The sequence below is a fragment of the Artemia sp. Qi Xiang Cuo genome, chromosome 1, assembly GCF_049724085.1.
Source record: "Artemia sp. Qi Xiang Cuo chromosome 1, ASM4972408v1, whole genome shotgun sequence".
NCBI lineage: Eukaryota > Metazoa > Arthropoda > Branchiopoda > Anostraca > Artemiidae > Artemia > Artemia sp. Qi Xiang Cuo.
The window spans coordinates 92276134-92300090 of record NC_142794.1 but is presented as its reverse complement, the minus strand read 5'-3'; the positions used below and the strand labels follow the sequence as shown (position 1 = coordinate 92300090).

At 33.8% G+C, this 23957-nt stretch overlaps 1 protein-coding gene across 1 annotated transcript in view; it reads left to right on the top strand.

The window, feature by feature from the left end:
• The window catches only part of LOC148956923 (neuropathy target esterase sws-like), a 142241-nt gene that overhangs the window by 62641 nt on the left and 55643 nt on the right, over positions 1–23957 (top strand). The window contains 3 exon segments of the mRNA XM_089087769.1: positions 18432–18525; positions 21733–21841; positions 21844–21934. Of these exon segments, the coding sequence (XP_088943895.1) occupies positions 18432–18525; positions 21733–21841; positions 21844–21934 (294 nt within the window).

Below are 23957 nucleotides of genomic sequence, written 5' to 3'. Positions count from 1 at the left end.
GGACAAAGGTTTTGAGAGGTTGTCGGCAAAGGCTTTAATTAGTATAATCGGAATGTCTAATGGACATGTACTACACTTTTTAATGTTCTTAATTTTTGCCTCTACATCCGAGGGCGAAATAACGGGAAAATTGAGAGAGCACAAATCATAAGGAGTGTCAAATGAAAAGGGAGGGAGGTTCTGAACTATGGAAGAAAGAAACCTGTTCTGACCATTGGCTGTAACTGAAGGGTCTTCTTGGAAATGAAAATCTATATCATTATGTGTTTTCCCACAAAATTTCTTTATTCTATTATACCATTGTTTTGGCTTTGTAGAAAATAAATCCTCGACTTTGCATTTATAATATGAAGAAGCAGATTTACGTATTTCTTTTTTAATATGTTTACGCAGTGAGTTCGCTTCGGATGTTTTACCACTCTTTAGTAGATTCAATTTAATTATAATTAGTTTTTTAAATTGGATAGTAATGTATGGTTTGTCATTAGAACATGTTTTTACTTTTTTCACAGGGAAGGAATTTATGTATTTTGTTTTAATCAGATTTTGGAATTCGGAGACTTTAAAATTAATGTCATTTTTTCCTTTGAGGGCCAGCCAGTTTTCATTGGTAATCCAAGATCCAATAGTGTAAAGGCCATCATTGGAAATTGGGCGATAAGAGAACTCAGTAACAGAAAAAGTATGATTAAAGCTATTGAGAGGCTTTGTTAATAAATAAAAATAGTAAATTCCTCCTAACGGGGGCAAGGGGACAGGAGGGGCATAGAAAGCCTGCAAATTGGTGCAAATCAAATCAAGGGTTGAATTTCCTTTTGTTGTTGGTATTTTTACTATTTGTTTCAAGTTTAGGGAACTACAAACGGGATTTAACTTTAGATTATTAGCATCACCTACTAAGAAAATACCGGCGTTCGGGAATAGGACAAAGTCGGCACTGCTATGCATTTGTTGTTAGAATTATTGTATTGGCACAGTGTTTGTACTTGTGGAGAGTTAGAAGCAGTACAGTACAATCATAAAGTTAAGTCTGAGTAAAACTTTGGATCTTACGCAGAACCAGCTGCTTGCATTATAGCCGGCCAGACTTGGGGCCCGGACCGAATTACGAGAAAGATAATAATTTAAATATAATAATTTACCAAAATTCCTTTACAAGATTTGAATATTGGCCAATAAACCTTGTAGAATGTACAATATGTACAATTATGCTAACAATAACACCCGTAGATTATAGTTAAAAGCACAAATTCGAGAGAATGAAGTTTTTTTTTTACTCAGAGCTTTTAAAAATTAATCACCATAATTATCTAATGCATCCTCGGATTGGAAATATCTTTAAAAATGACTCTTGAATTTGGAAATTCATCGGGATGAAGTTCTAATACCATTTTCATTCCTGAATGAGTTTTTTCTTTATTTTTGAACTTTCTTGTTAAGTTTCTAAACAGCCTATCAAGGAGATCCACAGGGTCAGAGATAAACATTAAACACAGAAAAACTAAGACAGAAAAACCAGGACGCAGTGCGATCCACGGACACTAAGGGCTATAAATTATGCAGTTTGCACTTTATTTACATAGAGAGTGTATCATTGGGACAGGTGGAGCGCTTGATTGTGGGTGTGTCCTAAATGGCTTATGTATTGAGATGAGAAGATGAAAGAATGTTTAGGTGGAAGTTGAACAAAATCAAGACACTAGGTGCATCCAGATTATTGAAAGCTCATATCTACGTATCTTAGGAACGGCTAAGGGAATAATTTGCAACTTTCAGGACCACTACTACTGATACTACAACTGCGACTGCAACCACTTGAACTGTGACTACAACTGCTTGCGACTGCAACTTATGATGCTTATTACAATCGTTACAATTACTTTCGGTGAAAATTGTGACTACTTGCGACTGTGATTCTTACTATTTCGAATGTGACTACTTGTGACTGTGAGAATTTGCAAATACTTTTGACGATTACTGCAACTACTTGCGACTGCGATTGCAACTTTGTGTCGCTACTAGTGACTGTAATTGTGATTACTTGCATCTGCAACTGCTTGCGAGTGCGACTACTAGGGAGAGCTACTGATTTATGTTGTGATTGAAGATACTGCGACTGAGAATGTGGTACTTACGAAAAGTTTTCTTGGAAGGGCTATAAGGCTTCAATGTTTTTCGTTTACTCTAAACTAAAAATCTAAACTAAAACTCTAAACTAATGCTCTAAACCGAAACTCTAAACTAAGCTCTAAACTAGTACTCTAAACTAATGAGCTAAACTAAAATTCTGACTAAAACTCAAAACTAAAGCTCTAAATTAAAACTCTAGACTAAAACTCTAAAACTAAACTAAAACTCTAAACTAATAAGCTAAACTAAAACTCTAAACTAATAAGCTAAACTAAAACTCTAAACTAAAACTCTGTACTAAAACTCTAGACTAAACTTCTAAACTGAAACTCTAAACTAAAACTCTAAATCTGAACTAAAACACTAAACTAAATCTCTAAGCTAAAGTTCCAAACTAAAAACGCTAAACTAAAATTTTAAAATAAAACTCTAAACTAATGCTCTAAACTAAAACTCAAAAACTTAAAATATATAGTAGAAATCCATAGTAAAATTCTAAACTAAAACTCTAAACTAATAAGCTAAGCTAAAACTATAAACTAAAACTCTACACTAATAAGCTAAACTTAAAAGCTCTAAACTAAAACTATAAACTAAAAATCTAAACTAAACTCTAAACTATATCGCTAAACTAAAACTCTAAACTAATACTCTAAACTAAAAAAAACCCACTCTGGTCTCTTTCTTCGGACTTTGTGAATGCAATCTTTGTAGGGGAGCCTTAGGGGGGGGGGGAGGGAAAGCTCAATGTCCTTTTTTCTTTAGTCTTCCTTTTGACATGGTTGGTTTTCCTGCGGTTTAAATTAGTTTTCCTTAGGCGCAGTTAAATCAGCAACGGGATTGGCGGGCATCACCAGATTTATGTCTGACTGCTTCAGATTAACAATTTCACTAATAGTTTCGTTTTTTTCTTGGTCTTCCTTTTGAGGTGGTTGGTTTTCCTGCGGTTTAAATTGGTTTTCCTTAGGCACAGTTAAATCAGTAACGGGATTGGCGGGCATCACCAGATTAATGTCTGACTGCTTCAGATTAACAATTTCACTGATAGTTTCGTTTTTTTTTCTTGGTCTTCCTTTTGACGTGGTTGGTTTTCCTTCGGCTTAAATTGGTTTTCCTTAGGTACAGTTAAATCAGCAACGGGATTGGGGGGCATCGCCAGATTAATGTCTGACTGCTTCAGATTAACAATTTCACTGATAGTTTCGTTTTTTTCTTGGTCTTCCTTTTGACGTGGTTGGTTTTCCTTCGGCTTAAATTGGTTTTCCTTAGGGACAGTTAAATCAGCAACGGGATTGGGGGGCATCGCCAGATTAATGTCTGATTGCTTCAGATTAACAATTTCACTGATAGTTTCGTGTTTTTATTGGTCTTCCTTTTTTCGTGGTTGGTTTCCCTGCGGTTTAAATTGGTTTTGCTTAGGCACAGTTAAATAAGCAACGAGATTGGCGGGCATCGCCAAATTAATGTCTGATTGCTTCAGATTAACAATTTCACTGATAGTTTTGTTCAGTGAACACATCCAATCAAAATTTTGAGATAGCCATTTTGTTAAGCGTAGTTGATTTCCAGATAAAAAATATGTTTTTGAGGAGGACACTCCCCCACAACCCTCATGGCAAGGGTTTTAAGTTATGCCGTGGGGGCATATCAGGTTTTTATAGAAGGCGTTGTCGTAGAAACTTCAAAACTGGCTCATTCGATTGAAAATTCAAAGGGCTAGTGCCCTTTTTGATAGTCGAAGTCATTGGAGGGCAACTAGCCCCCCACGCCCATTATTCCCCCAAACACATCCAATCAAAATTTTGAGATAGGCATTTTGTTCAGCGTAGTTGATTTCCAGATAGAAAATATGTTTTTGGGGAGGACACTTCCCCACAACCCTCAGGGCTAGGGTTTTAAGTTATGCCCTGGGGGCATATAAGGTATTTATAGAAAGCGTTGTCGTAGAAACTTCAAAACAGGCTCATTCGATTTGAAATTTCAAAGGGCTAGTTCCCTTTTTAATAGTCGAAAGTGATTGGGGGGCAACTAGTCCATCCCCACGCCCATCGTTCCCCCAAACACATCCAATCAAAATTTTGAGATAGCCATTATGTTCAGCGTTGGCTAGTTGATTTCCAGATAGAAAATATGTTTTTGAGGAGGACACTCCCCCACAACCCTTAGGGCAAGGGTTTTAAGTTATGCCCTGGGGGCATATAAGGTTTTTAAAGAAGGCGTTGTCGTAGAAACTTCCAAAGGGGCTCATTTGACTGGAAGTTCAAAGGGCTAGAGCCCTTTTTGATAGTCGAAAGTGATTGAAGGGCAACTAGCCCCCCCCCACTCCCATCATTCCCCCAAACACATCCAATCAAAATTTTGATATAACCATTTTGGTCAGCGTAGTTGATTTCCAGATAGAAAATATGTTTTTGAGGAGGACACTGCCCCATAACCCTCAGGGCAAGGGTTTTAAGCTATGCGCCATGGGCATATAAGGTTTTTATAGAAGGTGTTGTCGTAGAAACTTCGAAAAAGGCTCATTCGATTGGAAATTCAAAGGGCTACTGCGCTTTTCAGTTGTCAAAAGTAATTGAAAGTCAGCTAGCCCCCCATGCCGATCATTTCCCCAAACACATCCAATCTAAATTTTTAGATAGTCATTTTGTTCAGCGTAGTTGATTTCCAGATAGAAAATATGTTTTGAGGAGGACACTCCCCTACAGCCCTCAGGGCAAGGGTTTCAATTTATGCCCTGGGGACATAAAAGGGTTTTATAGAAGGTTCTGTCGTAGAAACTTCAGAAAAGGGCATATTTGATTTGAAATTTAAAGGGCTATTGCCCTTTTTAATAGTCGAAAGTGATTAGTGATATTTTTTGTTGTTGTTGTTTTTTAGACCAGGGAACTTCCTATCGAAGGAGTTGTCATGGGAACCTCGAAAGGGGCTCATTCGATTGAAAATAGAAAAGGCTGATGCCCTTTTTAACAGTCGAAAGTGAATGGAGGGCAACTAATCCTCCTTCCACTCCCACCCTCCTACGCTCACCCTCCTGTTTGCCCATTGTGTTTAAAAACTAAATTTTGCCTTAAGATTAAATCAAAATGCACTGTGATAATGTTAATTCCCAATAAGGCATCTCAGCAGTATCCCAAGAACGACTTAGGGTATTATGTTCAAACTTTCGGGGTTACTTCTGCTCTTGAAATTTAACCAAATCAAAATAGCGTAAGTGTATCCAAACTATCAAAGAAAGAAAACAGATCTTTTTGCGAATGGTTTCAAGTTTTCCATTTCAGGTCAACTAAAGGAGGAATGAAACTAAATTAAACAGTACTATTTGTGTCCAGATTTTTAAAAGGGTGTATGTTGTTAAAAATTGCTGAATATTTTTCTCCAGCATACAAATAGCAGGCCAAACTATAAAGTCCTAAAAAACAAAAAGATTTAAAGGGTTATTTTCTTTTTCCCTGAAAAAACTATGTTAATTTAAAACGAAGAGAAATTAATTAAAAACAACTTTTTCCACAAAATAATTTTTTCAAAGAAAAGTAAAGACCTCCATTAAACAAAAAATGAGCAAAAATAAAATCAAATAATCTACCAAGCGTGAAACTACCAAAAATCAGCATCAATAAATAAAGGAAACCCAAAACGAACAGAAATTACAATAAATTACCGAGTCAAACTCAAAACGAGCAGAAATTAACATAAGTTGGGCTCAAAACCCATATGCCTTCCCAAGTCCAGAACATAATTTGCAACTTACTGAAAAAATACAAATGAATGTGCATTGTCAGTTTAATATACATATACTGATATTTAGTAATCAAAATGTTAATATTATTTGATTTGTTAAAGCTATAAAAGTAAAAACATTTATATTTTTTCAGTAAAGTGCAAATTTTTCGTTTAATGGAGTTCTTTACTTTTCTTTGAAAAACTTATTTAGTGGAAAATGTTTTTTTTAATTAATCAAACAGTTCGTGGTAAGGAAGGAGCGACCCGGCTCAATGGTAACCGAAACTCTAGAAAACGGGTTTTTGATACCAATAGATATATCAAAAGAATCATATTTCAATGCTGATTTCAAATATACAATTTTCATCAAGTTTAGTGCTACCCATCAAAAGTTACCCGACTGAGAAAATTTGGCTTATTTTCGAAAAAAGGTGGAAAGAACCCATAAAACTTATTTAGCCTGAATGAAAATCACAACATTATATTCAACGTATTAGGGAACCCCACCGTAGAGGTTTCAGGCTCCTATCGATCAAAATGTGGAATTTTCCATTTTTTGCCAGAAGAAAGATCATGGATGTGTGTTTATTTTTTTTTTTGTTTTTTTTTTTTTTTTTCCCCAGGGGTGATCGTATAGACCCAGTGGTCCTAGAATATAGTGGGAGGGCTCATTGGAACGGAAATTAAAAGTTATAGTGCCCTTTTTAAGTGACCAAAAAAAATGGAGGGCAACTAGGCCCCCTCCCACGCTTTTTTTTCCCAAAGTCACCCGATCAAAATTTTGAGATAGCGATTTTGTTCAGCATGGTCGAAAATATGATAAATTTGTCTTTTAGGATGACTTAATCCCCCTAAGTTCCCAGTGGGAGGGATAAATTTTATTAATTTTACCAATTTTTACATTTTATTTTTGTTTTTTGGTATTTATACATATTTTTTCAGTTGGTTTTTTTTTCTGGTAGTGGGAGGGACGGGTGGGTCGGTGGTTATGTTGGAGGATCTGGAGGGGGGGCTAGAGGAGGGGTTACTCTGGAGAATATTTCCGTGGAGGATGTTTCTTTGGGGTAAGGGACATTTCTATGAAGGGGCGCCGGATCAAGCATTATTTAAAAAACGATCAGAAATTAAATAAAAAAAAACAAGTTTTTTCAACTAAAATGTAAGAAGGAATATTAGAACTTAAAACGAACAGAAATTATAACGTATGTGAGGGGGTTCTCCCCAAGTCAATACCTCGCTCTTTACGCTACAGTTTTTTTTAGTGCTTTCAAAAGAGCTATCTATTCTAATTAAACGGCCTTTGTGATTCAGGGGTTTGTGAATCAAAATTTTTTTTAACTTTTAACGTAAAGAGCGTGGTATTGACTAAGGGAGAACCCCCTCATATACGTAATAACATATACGTAATAAAAAAAAACAATAAAAAAACAAGCGATACGGCTCAATAGTAATCGAAACTTTTAAAAACGGAATTTTGATGTCAATAAATGTATCAAAAGAATGTGTTTATAATGCTGATTCTAAATATATAAATTTTATTAAGTTTAGTATTACTCATCAAAGGCTACGAGCCTGAGAAAATTTACTCGATTTTTTAAAGAGGGGGAAACATCCCCTACAAGTGAAAGAATTTTAATGAAAATCACACCGTCAGATTCAGCGTATCAGAAAACCCTATTACATAGGTTTCAAGCTCATATCTGCAAAAATCTGCAACTTTGTATTTTTTGCCAGAAGAAAAATGTACGAATATAGAGTTACGTAAGTTAATTTGTAAAGACATCCATTTAGCAAAAGAAAAGTAAAATTTTTATGAAAATAAAAGCTGCATTAAATAAAAAACAATCAGAAATTAAATGAAACAACAAGTTTTTTAAACTGAAAGTAAGGAGCGGCACTAAAACTTAAAACAAACAGAAATTATTCCGTATATGAAAGGGGGTGTCCCCTCCTCAACACCTCGCTCTTTACGCTAAAGTTTGACTCTGTCTCACAACTTCATTTGTTAAAACAATAAAAAACTTTAGCGTAAAGAACGAGGCGTTGAAGCAGGGACAGCTCCTTTCACATACGGAATAATTACATTTCAACTGAAATGTAAGAAGGATTATTAGAACTTAAAATGAACAGAAATTATAACGTATGTGAGGGGGTTCTCCCCCAGGTCAATACCTCGCTCTTTACGCTACATTTTTTTTAGTGCTTTCAAAAGAGCTATCGATTCTAATTAAACGGCCTTTGTGTTTCAGGGGTTTGGGGCTGTCCCCTCCTGAACGCCTCGCTCTTTACGCTAAAGTTTGACTCTGTCTCACAACTTTATTTTTTAAAACAATAAAAAACTTTAGCGTAAAGAGCGAGGCGGTGAGGAGGGGACAGCCCCTTTCATATACGGAATAATTACATTTCAACTGAAATGTAAGAAGGAATATTAGAACTTAAAACGACCAGAAATTATAACGTATATGAGGGGGTTCTTCTTCAAGTCAATACCTCGCTCTTTACGCTACAGTTTTTTTTAGTGCTTTCAAAAGAGCTATCTATTCTAATTAAACGGCCTTTGTGATTCAGGGGTTTGTGAATCAAATTTTTTTTAACTTTTAACGTAAAGAGCGTGGTATTGACTAAGGGAGAACCCCCTCATATACGTAATAACATATACGTAATAAAAAAAAACAACAAAAAAACAAGCGATACGGCTCAATAGTAATCGAAACTTTTAAAAACGGAATTTTGATGTCAATAAATTTATCAAAAGACTGTGTTTATAATGATGATCCTAAATATATAAATTTTATTAAGTTTAGTATTACTCATCAAAGGCTACGAGCCTGAGAAAACTTACTCGATTTTTTAAAGAGGGGGGAAACATCCCCTACAAGTGAAAGAATTTTAATGAAAATCACACCGTCAGATTCAGCGTATCAGAAAACCCTATTACATGGGTTTCAAGCTCATATCTGCAAAAATCTGCAACTTTGTAGTTTTTGCCAGAAGAAAAATACACGAATATAGAAGTTAGTTACGTAAGTTAATTTGTAAAGACACCCATTTAGCAAAAGAAAAGTAAAATTTTTATGCAAATAAAAGCTGCATTAACTAAAAAACGATCAGAAATTAAATAAAAAAAAAAACAAGTTTTATAAACTGAAAGTAAGGAGCGGCATTTAAACTTAAAACGAACAGAAATTATTCTGTATATGAAAGGGGCTGTCCCCTCCTCAACGCTTCACTCTTTACGCTAAAGTTTGACTCTGTCTCACAACTTTGTTTTTTAAAACGATAAAAAAATTTAGCGTAAAGAGCGAGGTGTTGAGGAGGGGATAGCCCCTTTCATATACGGAATAATTTCTGTTCGTTTTAAGTTCTAATGTCGCTCCTTACTTTCGGTTAAAAAAACTTGTTTTTTTTTTATTTAATTATAATAAAGACCGAACTCTAGCCTATACTAACTGGATTACATACTTTACTAACACATATAACATAAAACACATAAAAATGCTAACAACTATAACACATCATAATGCTAACAACTATAACACGTAAAAATGCTATCAACTATAACACATAAAAATGCCACCAACTATAACACATAAAAATAACAATTATAAATGTTACAATTCTATATAACACAAATATTACTAACATCTATAACACAAAAAATTGCTAACAACTATAACAGGTCGAAATCCTAACAACTATGACGTAAATGATAGAGCTAAGAAGTATAACACGAATAAACCTAACAACTATAACACAAAAAATACTAACAACTATAACACATAAAAATGCTATCAACTATAACACATAAAATTGCCAACAACTAGAAATAATAAAAATAACAACTATAAATGCTACAATTCTACAGCACAAAAAAAGCTAACGACCGTAACACATAATATTGCCAACAACTATAACACATAATACAAACAAGATCCGGTAGGACAGTAACTAAACTATAAAATAACAAATATAAATGCTACAATTCTATATAACACAAATATTACTAACATATATAACACAAAAAATTGCTAACAACTATAACATATCGAAATCCTAACAACTATAACACAAAAAATACTAACAACTATAACACATAAAAATGCTAGCAACTATAACACATAAAATTGCCAACAACTAGAACACATAAAAATAAAAAATATAAATGATACATTTATACAGCAAAAAAAAAGCTAACGACCGTAACACATAATATTGCCAACAACTATAACACATAATACAAACAAGATCCGGTAGGACAGTAACTAAACTCAACAGACTATGGGATAGACTCTCATTAAGTACTTATATTAGCGGCCGTATGTATCTGCTTGATCCTGTTTTTCGAACAGGATCGTGATAATAAAAGCAGCTATAACCTCTACGGCAATAGCCTTTATCAAAGAACCGACAACATTGGCGGCTTTCATGCGAAGGTCTTTTGCTGTTACGTTCCTCTACTTTTTCCGCTTCAGGAGGTGGATTAGGCACCGGTATATGTTTATTTTTTTTATAGGCACCTTTAACCTTACTGACCCACTTGATCGACCCGATTAAAGATGGGTCGTGATAATAATAGCACCTGTCACCATTGCGACAGGAGCTATTTTCATAAAACCAACATTTCTCTTTTCCTGTTTTCTTCATATCAAAATGAGGCATGGTTTCTCCTTCCCCCTCATCTGGAGCCTCTTTTAATGGAATCTTGGTTTGCTGTTTTATCGACCCAGTCGGTGTGGTAGATGGTTGAGTTCGGTTGTCCTTGACGATTTGCTCAACAGGTGATCTTTCCTCTTCAATATCTTTTCTGGTTGATAAATCTTCGAGAACTTTCACAAGCTTAGTAAGCTCTTCTTTTTTAGCTTCAATAAGCTCTTTCAAGGATTCAATTGAAAGGGAAATGGGTTCATCTTCTCCCTCATCTGGAGCCCCTTTTTCTGGAATTTTGGTTTGTTCAATACACAATCGTTGCAATAGATTGGTTTTGGTTTCGAAGAAGCTCTCTTTTTCTACAGCTCCGAAAACTTTTGAAAGACTGGTAGGTACTTCTTTTTCAGCTTCATTAATTTGGATAGGCACCGGACTAAACTCTCCTATTTCAAACTTTGAACTTGCTTCCTCGTTTATTTTCTTTTCTGGCACCATCGGTTTCTTTGTAACATCTTTTTTCTCTCGCTTTTCACTTTCAGTGAAAGCCTCCTTTTTTTGTTGGTCTTCCTTTTGATGTGGTTGGTTTTCCTGAGGCTTAGTTGGTTTGTTACCTACACTTTCTTTTTTTCTTTCTTTTTCCTCTCGCTGTCTACTTTCAATCAAAGTCTCCTTTTTTTCTTGGTCTTCCTTTTGATGTGGCTCACGAGCATCACATTTAGCTGGAGCTCTAACACGGTCAATAATATTTGTTATTCCTACCGCTGCCTTTCTCAGAAGATTTTCAAACATTTTCTTTACCTTGTTGTTGTAGCAACGTATCATAGCTGAAGCACGATAAATCATATTGTTAAGTACAAACATCATTATGTTCTTAAAAGCGTTTTAAAGTAATGATCATACAATATTCCCATTTATAGTATCGATCCTTAATGAAAAAAAAAATAAAACTAGCTTTAAATTTTTCTAGTTTAAATTAAAAGATAAAACTATTGCTCAGATGCCATAAATATTTTTGCAGTTTATAATTTTAGCGATTCTGAACTGAAAACTAAAATAAAATAATTTTGTTCATTTTTTACGTCGTCACTCATTACGTCATATATGGTTATTAGTAGATGAAAAGACATAAAAAATGCTAGCAAAAAATCCTAACATTAGAAAGAAACAAATATCAAAGCAGAAAACAGTCAACAACGTGATTATAAGGACAACTTACTGGTGTGTTTGAGCGACGTTGCTCCTTACTTTCAGTTGAAAGAACTTTTTATTTATTTAATATGAAAAAAGACCGGATACAGAAACTCAGTCGATTAAGCTTTCGTTAAACTCCATAACAATGCGCTTGCTTGGAACCTAAACAAAAATAACTTTAAAAAGGTCGTACAAGTCAAACAACGCTTGACGAATTTGATCATGTGCATCCGAAACAAGTCGCCGATTCACAATCCCACGGACATCTAAATTTATACACGTTATATTATTATACAATATATATTATTATTATAAAATATGCATTACATACATTAAATTATTATACATTATTTATATAAGTTTTATATTTAAAATTCAAACTTATATATATATATATATATATATATATATATATATATATATATATATATATATATATATATATATATATATATATATATATATATATATATATATATATATATGCAATTTATAGTATAAATTTATATACAATTTAGAAATTTTCTTAGAATTTTAAATTTAAAAATTTATTATATAAAGAGTTATATATAAATTTTTTTAGTTGCTTTTTAATTTTTCTCTTGTTTTACCTATTATTGTTTAATGTTAACTATAATCTCGAGAAACTAAGGTAAGAGGCTTTACAAAACAGTTGTTATAGATAAATTATCTTCCTCAATTTAAAACATAGTAAATAAGTATACGAGTAAAATATTCATAAATCACGGTAATATAACAATCATGATATATATTTAACATAGACCAGGGGTCTTACAGACAAAACGAACTAAAAGTAGGGACTCCAGTCACTGCTGGGGTAAGAAATAGGGACCAAATAGGTACCAGTTTAAATGAAACTAATTAAAGTAACCACCAGTGAGTACCACCTCCGTTGTAGGGAGGTGTTCAAAAACTCACCCTCACTGATAGTTCCTCCCTCAAAATATCTGACAGAAATTTCAGTAAACATTTCTGTCACTAATCAGAATGTGGCGCAGCGTCTCTTGTTTCGCCAATACACTGTTGGCCAAAGCGAATGGGTAAATTATAACCGTGGAAGCTGGCATTAGTGTCAGCACAAAACATCAACAATAATTAACTCTTGGTGACACTTGGCTCTTGTAATTGTTTTCCTGTCAGAAACAGAAAACAGAAAATTATTACTACACTAATATAACCAACTACACAAATTAAATTAATTATTCTTATTATTGTTTTGAAAATATGTCAAGTGTCACCACACACTAGATGGCGTCGATAGTTTTTTTGTCGACTCTAGCGCTAGTTCCCACAATTATAAGTTACCCATACGCTTTACTGCTGGCCATCAAGTATATTTTGCTATAGGAGCAAGGGTGATAGGCAATTGCCAACAGCTTAAATCTAGATAAGGTACTACTTTATCTATACAAAAACATAGCAAAAGACTTCCAGAGGTGTTTTATACAAAAAAAAAATAACTTCAAAAGATATTTGAAAAGTTCGTGTATTTGCATTTTTGTTTTGTTTTTTACGAGTTAGACAAAAATTTACAGGGGGAGGGGGGGGGTGTTAATTCAAAGCCGCCCTCCCCCCTAGATACGGTCTTTCCGATGAAATATCCAGAAAGAAAACAGTCATAGCTTCACTGGGTAGATAATAAGAAAATAACTGAGATATTTACTTCTAAAAAATTCTATCACAAGTCCCAATGGGCTGAATTCCAATTTCGGAGTCATAAAAACCAATACAACCAAAAAAAAAAAAAAAAATGGAAACAAGAAAACTAAAAAAACTAGCAAACAATGTGTACACAGCCATATCAGAATGAAAAATCATTCGTTAGTCAAAGTAATTGAACAGCAAAGTGTCGGAGCAAACTAAAAAGATAAAAACTGGAAAAACTGAAAAAGAATTAGATAGGCTCCTAAGCACACTACCGTCTGTTTTCGTTTGCCATTCAGTTTAAGCTGTTAACACGTAAAATAGAAGAACCCAATATATTGGGCTCTCAACGGGGTCAGCAGTATCTTATCACAATACACATCGTTCCTTTTCGATAAGCGGTTAATATACAGACAAATATATTTGGTAAATATATCGACATTCCCGAAATGAAAGGACATGTTTCGAGCTGACATGAGGCAAGTCTCGCTTCGGTAGCCACATTTCACGTTCATCCGAAGAAAAAACTGTCTTCACGTGGGCGAATACACACTTCTTTTCAGTTTCGGATGAGGGTCGAAAAAATCTGCTTTGCCGACGGGCTTCATCGCTTCACCCCTATCCCTCGTGTTGAAATAAATAGAATCTTTCCATTTATATCCTTATAAAAATTTGTACCTTTTTTTTTAGTTTTTACTAAGAAACGATCCCTTCCCTGTTCAACCAAGTTGAAGAATTATAAGAAACTGCTACTGTAGCAAGTTCTTATCATACTCAACGTAGTATGAAAAAAATCGTTTCCAAAATTTTTGACTAGGGTCGAGGGTGTAGGGCAACTAATAAGGGCATGAAACTGAGGCTGTTTTCCCTCCAATATTTTTTTACTCTTAAATAGGCACTAGAAATTTCAATTTCCAATCGAATAAACACCCTCTGGGGAACATTTCTGAGGGCCTGGGGGAAAAATATATAAATATTTTATTCAAGTCATATAGCCCCCTACTTAGGTGGCGCTATTGTACAACTGAATTTGTAATTTTTTATACATTTCCTAGGATTCTATCTTGTTTTATTCTTTTGTTATATTGTTTTTTGTTTTTTTTAAGAGATATTAAAGTTGTTCTGCTTTGATGCCTATCATGATTCTTCTTTTTTTTATTGTCTCGCTCTTTCACACCTTTCTGTGTATTTCACTACTTGCCAACTATTACTGTTGAGATAACTTGAGTTAATGTGTCCTTTTATACTGGCAAATGACGTCAAATTGTTTTGATGTCATGATTTAAGTCTTAATATAGCGTCTTTAAAAATGAGCAGGACAACATTGTGGGGAAACAGGTAACGGAATCATCAATTTTACACTATACACCTTGTATTAAAAGCTACGTGTATTAAATCATCTTCTATATGAAGATGTAGTTTTTGTCCAAAACCGCACTTTATTTTAATATTACCTTTTGTTAGATAATATTAATGTTTAATGTATAATATGTTGATGTTCCAGAACCATGTTCGTGGCGACAGAAAAACAGGAGACACATCGTTGCCTCCTATGGGAAAAAATGATTTTTACATAGTTGTTCAAGATGAAAGACTGTGATTCTTCTAAATGGGGTTCTCGGCTATAGTAATTCCGGTGGTGCTATAGTGATTCTGTTGGTGCACTTTTCATCTTGATCCTAAACTATTCATTGCGGTTTCAGAATGTTTTTCAAAATTCTTACAAATTTGTTTTTGCAACAAATTTTAATCACGAAGATTATTCGAAATAATAGTTACAAGCTTCAAATAACCATTCTTCCTTGATTGACAGTTTGTTTTTTTAGAATACATTTTTGTGTGTTGTATGTGTTGGCCGTTTCATTTGTTACTAGGTTCCAGCTGTTGCTGCAATACTGTGATAATATTTCAGAGACTACTACGATAGTATTGACTTAGTAAAGAACAATAATCCCAAAAATATTTTTTCTCCAAGTGCCATCGCATTGAACAGCTAGTCGTAGAGGAGAAAGGCTATGAAAATGATTTAGATAGTTTGGACAGTGTTGCCAGGCTGAACCGTGAAAATAAACCAGTGAAACTGATTAGTTTGTTGACTAATTAGTTTCCTTCTGCAATAATTTAAACATTAATTCTCTGTTGATTTCCCAAGTTATTCATTTGAATAACTTCGTTTGAATAGAAGGTATCCATTTGAATACCTTCAAATGAAAGCTAAACCTTCTTAACAGTGGCGTAATTTCGTCAAAATTCTGGGGGATGGGGGTAAAGTTGGAGCCAATTTTCACAAACAAGTGAAAATGACAGTGAAAACTGAAAAATCAGTCATATATTGCCAATAAAGGCAAAGATATACTAAATAAAACTGACCTGTTTCTCTGGATTTGAGTTGAGGTGACAAGGAATGGAAAATAAGGGCCGGCGATGAAAAAGTTGCTATCTTCAGCAAAAAGTGCTGGTTGCACTGATGAACCAAGGTCTGTAACCAAATCCTTAATATAAAGGACAAAAAGTATTGGACACAGAACAGAACCCTGCAGGATGCCCATCCGGACAGGTAGGGGATGCGTGGTCATGCCACCCAGACTCACACACCGTACTCTACCAGAAAGATAAAAGCCGAACCATGAGAAAGGAATTCCAAGAATCCCTATGCTCTTGAGTTTGTGGTCAACCATGTCAAAGGTCTTAGGAAAATCCAGAAATAAGCCCAATACAGTATTTTTAAGGTCAAGTTGGGAACGTATAAACTTTGTGGCGTCGATTAGTGCATGAGCAGTTGAAAATTTAGAACGAAAGCCTTATTGATGAGAAGGAATCAACGAATCTGAAGGATTAATCACAAATAAAAAGGGAGAAAGACGTCGGAAGATAATTCTCTCGAGCACTTTGGATATAACTGGGAGAAGTGGATTGGACGATAATTACCTATCTCAGCCGGATCGCCTTTTTTATGATTTTTATGAATCGGGATAACAATTGCTGATTTAAATATTTCTGGGAATACTTCACTGGTTAAAGACAGGTGTGCTATGTGCACAATGCGCTCACGAGCATAGGAAGCTATGGTCCTAAGAAGCTTATTTCTTATGCTAAAGAAGTCAGATGTACTACCATTAGAAAGAGATTCAATAACTTGAAGTACCTCTTTACTATCAGTTGGAGAGAAAAACATGGATACTTGCTAGGGTGTACTGACTGGGAGGGGTAACAGGAGTTAGCATTTGGAATTGATTAATTGATTGAATATTGGTGAAATAATTATTAAAAGCATCCGGTACTGAAATTGGGTCAATTAATCTGCCACTGAAGTCCTTAAGATTAATAGGTATAGATCTTGAATTTTTTTTTTTTTTAAAGAATTTCATCTATTGTGAACAAAATTTTTTGCAAGTTCCCTTTGCAGTGAGAGATTTTTGAATAACATTAATTTTTTTTGCTTCCCGGACGAGTTTGGTATATAAGTTTTTGTATTTTTTATAATAAGTTAGGTCAATAACGCTACTGGTTTTGCAAACTAAATTATATAGGTCATATTTACGGTATTAATTAAAAAAAACAACTTTCCGAAAAATAAGTTTTTCAAAGAAAAGTAAAGGTCATTTTAAACTTAAGCTCAGCAGATACAAATACCTTTTAAAATTCAAACTCAAAATGACGAGAAATTACTATTAAAGAATAAATGAAACCCAAGACGAACAGAAATTAAATAAGCAATCATAGCAAAACCATACAACAAGTAATAATATAAATGAATAAATAGATCTTAAAGCGAGTAATGCTTAGATTGAATATGAATATCAAGCTTAAAAGAAAAAAAAAATTACCTATTGAAGTATAAATGAAACTTAAAACGAGCAGAAATTAAATAAACAACCAATGCAAACAAACATACAATAGATATTAATGTGAATCAATAAATAAATCTTAAAACGAGTGAAACTTAAATTGAATATGCAAATCAAGCTTGAAACGAACAAAAATCACCACAAACAAGAGTTTGGGTATGACCTCCTTCTCTCACTGTAAAAGTCTAAAACCTACTGCGTCATTGGCGCTTTACTGAAAACTATATGCGTATTGAAGAGGGTTGGAAAGTATAAACAACTTCAAATTGAATATTTGATGAATAATGATATTAATTGTTGAAAGATCCATCAGTTCAAGAATTTATTTCACTGTAATTGTATTTTTATTTTCAATGCTGTAAGAACTGGAAAAGAAAATATTTGTAATATAATCCGTTTTCAGTTAAGCGCCAACGACGCAGTAGGCTTTTGGTTTTTATTTGCAGTTAAAAAAGGAGGCAGTATCAAACACTTGTCTGTAGGGAAACTATATTCGTCTTTAACAACTTTAAAAAGAGCTAATAAATTAAACTGAATATTTTATGTATAATGACGTTAATTGCTGAAAGCTCATCAGTTGAAAATTTTACTATAATTTTAATGTTTGTCATGACATTTACCCTCAAATGTGTTTTATGCCATTTAACTCCAGAACCACCAAGATTGACAGACATGTGAGATAGTAGAATCAATGTACATCTATATCCTCCGTCACCCTGCTATAGCTGTTCTGTTCTAAAAGGAACATCCTATCTATATAGAATATTGTTTTACACATACAACCTTATTTCTGGAAATACTTTTATCTATAATTTGTTAATCCTGCAATATACTCCCTGGCCTGATTACAGGCACGTACACAGATACTGTTTTTGGGGGAAAGGGCAATAGTAAAAAAGAACTATATCATTTGAAAAAGAAGTTTCCATAAATTCATAAAAGTTCAGATTTTTCTTTTTTTTGGGGGGGGACACGTAGACCCCCACCTGCTCGTGTCCCTGCCTTCCCTACGAATTTTCTTCAGTTTTTTTTTTTCACACGGCGAAACACTGCTTTTGAAATATTGCTAAAACATCATTTGGTTCAGTTGTCTAGTTTTTTCTTACATAAGGTAGGTCATACACAATATTCAGGTGGCTAGACTTTATTTTGGATGTACAATTTTTTTTTGTTCTCAAGTACTTGTAAATGTAAAGAGAAACAGTACAAAAAACGAAATTTTATTTTTAGATTTCTTGATCCTAAAAGTTCAGACGTTCTGGAGGAGGTGACCATCAAACATTTCCTTGGTGAAGCGATGATTATGAAGCAAGATTCTCATAAGGTAGTAATGCGCTTCTTCATTTCAAATGTTAGTCATTGTGCAGAAAACGCCATCTTTGTGGATGTTTTAAAGTTCATTTCAAAGATTATAGATAACTTATAAGAGTGGGAGCTGGTGATAATTTCGCAAAAAGAATTGCAAACCCCATCTATCTTTTGGGATTTTGTTCCTTTCACCCCACCCAGAACAAATGCATGTTGTCTTTTAGAAGTTTAAAATATAGTGGAGAGAAAAGAACGCTGAATTTTGTCACTATGGTTACATCCTCTCAAAATAAACTAATATTCGGGCATGTCCTCAGGTTAGTATAGGCTCTGCTTGGTGTAGATGGGATTCTTATAAGTTTTCCACTTCAAAATCGGGAAGAAATTTAAATTTTGAGCAAAATATTCTGTCGAAACCCATCGAGTTAAACTTTGCTTCCTCTAGTGTGCTAGCACTATTTCTCCTCCTCTTCCCCATGAATCTAATCCCAGTTTTACTCCCTCTGAGAAACATATTTTAATAATTATTTCCTCTATAGTTCATTCACTATTTTTTTGTTGTCCTTGGCCTCTTATGAAACTAAAAGTCAGGGAGCTTAGACAATAAAATTCTAAATATTTGAATGGCTTTCCCTGTCATTGATTCAACAATACAATGGGAACAACCAGAGATAAAGTCTTATAGTTTGGATATAGTTTATAGTTTGGATATACATTCTTAGACCACACTGGCTATACATGACAAATGAAACTCAGAGAGGAGAGAAAGTAACAAAATTAAAAATGAAATAAAAAAAAATGAAAATCTAACGAAATATCTAGGTTAATCTAGGTTAATTTAGGTTAGATTTTCGTTTTTTTCTTTTTCTTTTTTTTTCTTTTTTTTCTTTTTGTTTAGCACTAAGGACGACTTGGTGGTGGTTCTTGTCAAAATATTTGGTTATATTTTCATCTTCATGGTTTAGCCACAGCCTGAAAAAATCCTCGTTTATCAACCCTTTTTTATTTAATTTTTCATTTTGTTACTTTCTCTCCTTTCTGAGTTTCAGTTTGGATATGAACTGATGCTTCTTAATGTTATAAAACTCAATGTTTTCTATATACATTTGAATATCTTCAACAAACTAGATTGAAGCTGATTACCTTGCAATGATGTTTAATTGGCTCTTTTGTTTATATTTTTAGACAAAATGTATTCATACCTGCCATTGAGAAAAGCTCTTTGGAAAGGTGGACTAGACAAGCGGAATAATTTACAAATTGAGCATAGATTTCAACACCATAGTTCTGTCCATACAAGGCACAATTTTATGATTCGATTCGAGTCAAAGGCTATTAAAGATAAATGGCTGGAGTGTAGGAAAAAATTTTCTTAAAGGGATATCTAGCTGGATCAAAAATAATATTAAAAAAAGTAAGTTCCTCTTCCTCCCCCCCCCTTCGTCCAAGTCAAAACTTAAACCCCCTAATACTCTGTAAGATTTCAATCGCTCCTGAGATAATTTAGATAAATTATTTGGAACGACTTGGAACAGATGGATTCTTTCAGTCTACTTAGCTACTTCACCAGGGCCACATTCTAGTCCATCAGAGGCACTACGTGCCCCTGATGAAATTGCTAAGAGCATTAAACTTTCTGGAAATGTAGATAAAGAAGTGGAACTAATTCAAAGTACACTATGAAATTTAATACGATAAAGAAAATTGATTTAAAATTTTGACTTGGGGGGGGGGGGGAATCAATTGAAAGATGTACAGTGAGTTGACTATAGTGGTAGCATTCAAGATTGTCGTTTGTGGGTTGACGGTTGCTGCTCATGAAATATACGGCCTACAGACTTCTGTGTTGAGGAAGGGCATAATTTAGGAGTGTAGTTTCTTTTCCTAACAGTATAATTTGGTACCCTACCGATAAGGGGAAGGATGTAGGGAAAAAGGTAATATAAAAAAATAATGCAAATGGTTCAAATACTTCAGAAAGTATAATCACATTTGGAAGGGAAGATAGACGAAAAAAGACCGCGAACTTAAAGCGAGTTAACGTTAAGTTGAGTACTCAAGTCAAACTTCAAACGAACACAAATTACTGCAAACAGAATTTTGGTCACTGCCCTTTTCAACCTCCCATAACCGTAAAAGTTCTAAAGAATATTGCGTCATTTGAAGTTTTTTGGAAACTATGTGTATTTTGTACATTATGATTTAATTTTTCAAAAAAAAGACAAATATAAAAATATAAATCACTATAATAATCAATATAACTGGAAAGAACTAATGAAAATAAACTGAATATTTCGTATATAATGGTATGAATTTCTGGAAATCTCGACAATTCAAGATTTTATTTCACTTTTTTTTTCTTCAGTGTTATAAGCATTTAAACAATTATATCTGATGTATTTTGTTTTACAATAGGTATTAGAAGCTTCATCTTAATACCCTTAATATTTTCTGACGCACCCAGGATCGGACACTCCCCCTTTTCCCAATGATAAATCTTGTTTGGAAACAATGGGCGGATTGCATAATTTACAACCTTACCCCGGGGCAGTGGGGGGCATGGCATCCCCAGAGGCATAGTTATTAGACCTTTTTTCTGTTTCGAAAAAAGGGCTTATTCATAATTTGAATCATCTCAGGGGGGTATCTAAAAGAGATAGGGAGGGGGGCTTTGCCCTCCAAGAGCTTTTCACCATGTCTTGAAAGTTTTAACTTAAAACACTCTGCTGCTCCTGAATTATTGCTGATGCGCACTTTTGATAACCAGCTTGCATACAGTGTGTTTTTATTTTGTTCAACATATCTCTCAACATTTCCTGAAAGTATTCATAAGCAGAAGTAGTTACAGTCATAGTCACAATTTGTCGCAATTTCCTGGTTTAACTTTTATCGATTGATACAGCTAAAAAAATGTTCCATTTCAATCTATTTAACTCCTTGACCTAAAAAAAAATAAAATAAATAAAGGTCAGTACTACAGTTGGAAACTATAGTAACAAATAGAAAAATTCTAAAATAATTATTGTGAAATAAAAATTGTGAAATTATTATTTTTGTGAAATAATTATTATATAATGTGAATTGTGAAATAATTATTCACAGTTCACATTGTGAATAAATTGTGAAATAATCAATGTTTAATAATTGTGAAATAACTATGAAATAATCGTGAAATAATATGTGAATAAATTGTGAAATATTGTGAAATAATTATTTTTTCTAGGACGCGGCTCTTATCTACGTGATTTCGGGTAGTCTCGTTGTAACACAAACTGCTCCAGGAAAAGAAGCCGCAACTATTTTTCATGTTCGTGTTGGTGAAGTGGCTGGTGGCTTGCAATTCTTACAGGGGAACCTAGTGTGTTCACAGTGAAAACCAGTGGTCCAGCAATCTTGGCAACAGTGTCAAGAAAGTGTTTCGCAAGGTAACTGCTTATTCAAAAACCTGTTATTTTTCTTATGGTTTTCTGTAAAATAAAATGAAAAGAAATCGGTTTGCAACTCGCCTGGGTCTTATACACTTTTAACCTCTTACCGTTTGCAGTTGAGGATTCAATTCACCGGGTTTTTATTGAAACCCCAATAATGTACTGTTACTTTAAAGGGAAAAAATTATTATTAAGTTTTATTGAAACCCTTTAAAGTTATTTAATATTGTGTGCTAAATAAAATATATCTTATTTCGAATTAGTAAGAATATTTATTAAAACGTCTATATTTGTCTCTCTTGGAATGATCTTTGATTACAACCTTTAGCTAAAATTATTCAATAAAATGAACTTCCATAGGAACTTCTGCAATTTTTGGCAGTAGCGGGTGCCAAATTAAAAATACAATTGAAGAAGAAACAAAATTTAGGCAAACAATCATCAAAATTAAGCTAAAACATATGGTACTAAAAAGTTTAAGAAGGTTTGGCTATCCTTTGAATCCTTGGCCAGTTGGCTTTGGGAGCCAACACATTCTAAATTGCTTAAGTTTTTCGGACAAAAGCGTTGTCAAATTCTACAAGTTTGTTTTTCTTATCTTCCAAGTGTAAAACTACCACAAATCACCATTAACAATTAAACGAAACCCAAAACTAACAGAAATTACAATAGATAGCCTAGTTAAACTCAAAACGAGCAAAAAGTAAAAGAAGTGTGGCTGACAACACGCATGTGTTCTTCAGACCAGAAAATCATTTGCAATTTACTTTAAAAAAAAAAAAAATAACCATGTACTGTCAGTTTGATATACATATTCTGATATCTATTCCTTTAGTTGAAGTCAAAAAAGTGAAAACATTTAAAATGTATTATGTTTTCAGTAAGTGCAAATTACTTTCTGGTCTTGAGGAGATGTGGGGGTTGTCAGCCCTACTCATGCTAATTGCTGCTATTTTGAGTTTGAATAGGCTATTTATTGTTATTTCTGTTCGTTTTGGGTTCAATTCATTTATTTATGGTAGTTTTACGCTTGGAAAATTATTTGAATTTATTTCTACTCATTTTTGGCTTAAAAAGGTCATAGGCACGGCAAGGGGGGAAGGGACCGGGGCCATAGCCCCCACGTGGTAATTTGGGACTATATAGTAATTATAAGGAAACCAAAGGAAAAAAAGCAGAATAGGGAAAAACCATGGAAAAAACGTTTGTTGCCCCATTGTTGGCTGCCTGGCAATAGATTTTGATCCATAATAAGGAAAAATATAAGTTCTAATTTGTGAGTCAGTGACCCCTAACAAGTTTTCCACAAAAATTGTTTCTATATGATTTGGCTGGAGCAAAAAAAAAAAAAAAAACACGCATCCGTGATCTTTCTTCTGGCAAAAAATATAAAATTCCACATTTTTGCAGATAGGAGCTTGAAACATCTAAAGTAGGGTTTTTTGTTGCGCTTAATCTTGTGGTTTGATTTTCATTATAAATTCATTTTAATATGGAAAATCCCTTCGCTGCGGAATTCTCTTCCCCCTTCCTCCCTCCCCCCGAAAAATTTTCCCGTCAAAATGTTTACCTCTGTTTAAAGTAAAAATAGTATTTTTAAATTTAAAAAGTATTTTTGATTACCGAATTTAGAGAGTTTACTGAAAAAGTTTTTTTTTTCAATTCTGGAAGTGTTTAGATTACGGAATTCCTAATCGACTAACCCGTTAATTGAATGTCCAGAAAATACGAATAATTTTATCGAAAAATACTGCCAATTACTTGTATCGAGGCTTCTCTAATTTCAATCAACACAAAACATATTACGAGAATCTTGGGGGGGGGGGGGTATACCGAAAGCCTTCTGAAGAGTACTCAAAAAACTTCTCAATGTTTCTTCGCGACCGAGTGAACAGTATACTAATGCATAAACGGCAGATAGACGGACAGACATACATTTGATTTTATATCAAACAGTTCGTGGTAACGAACTGTAAGTAACGAGCGATACGGCTCAATAGTAACCGAAACTCTAGAAAAT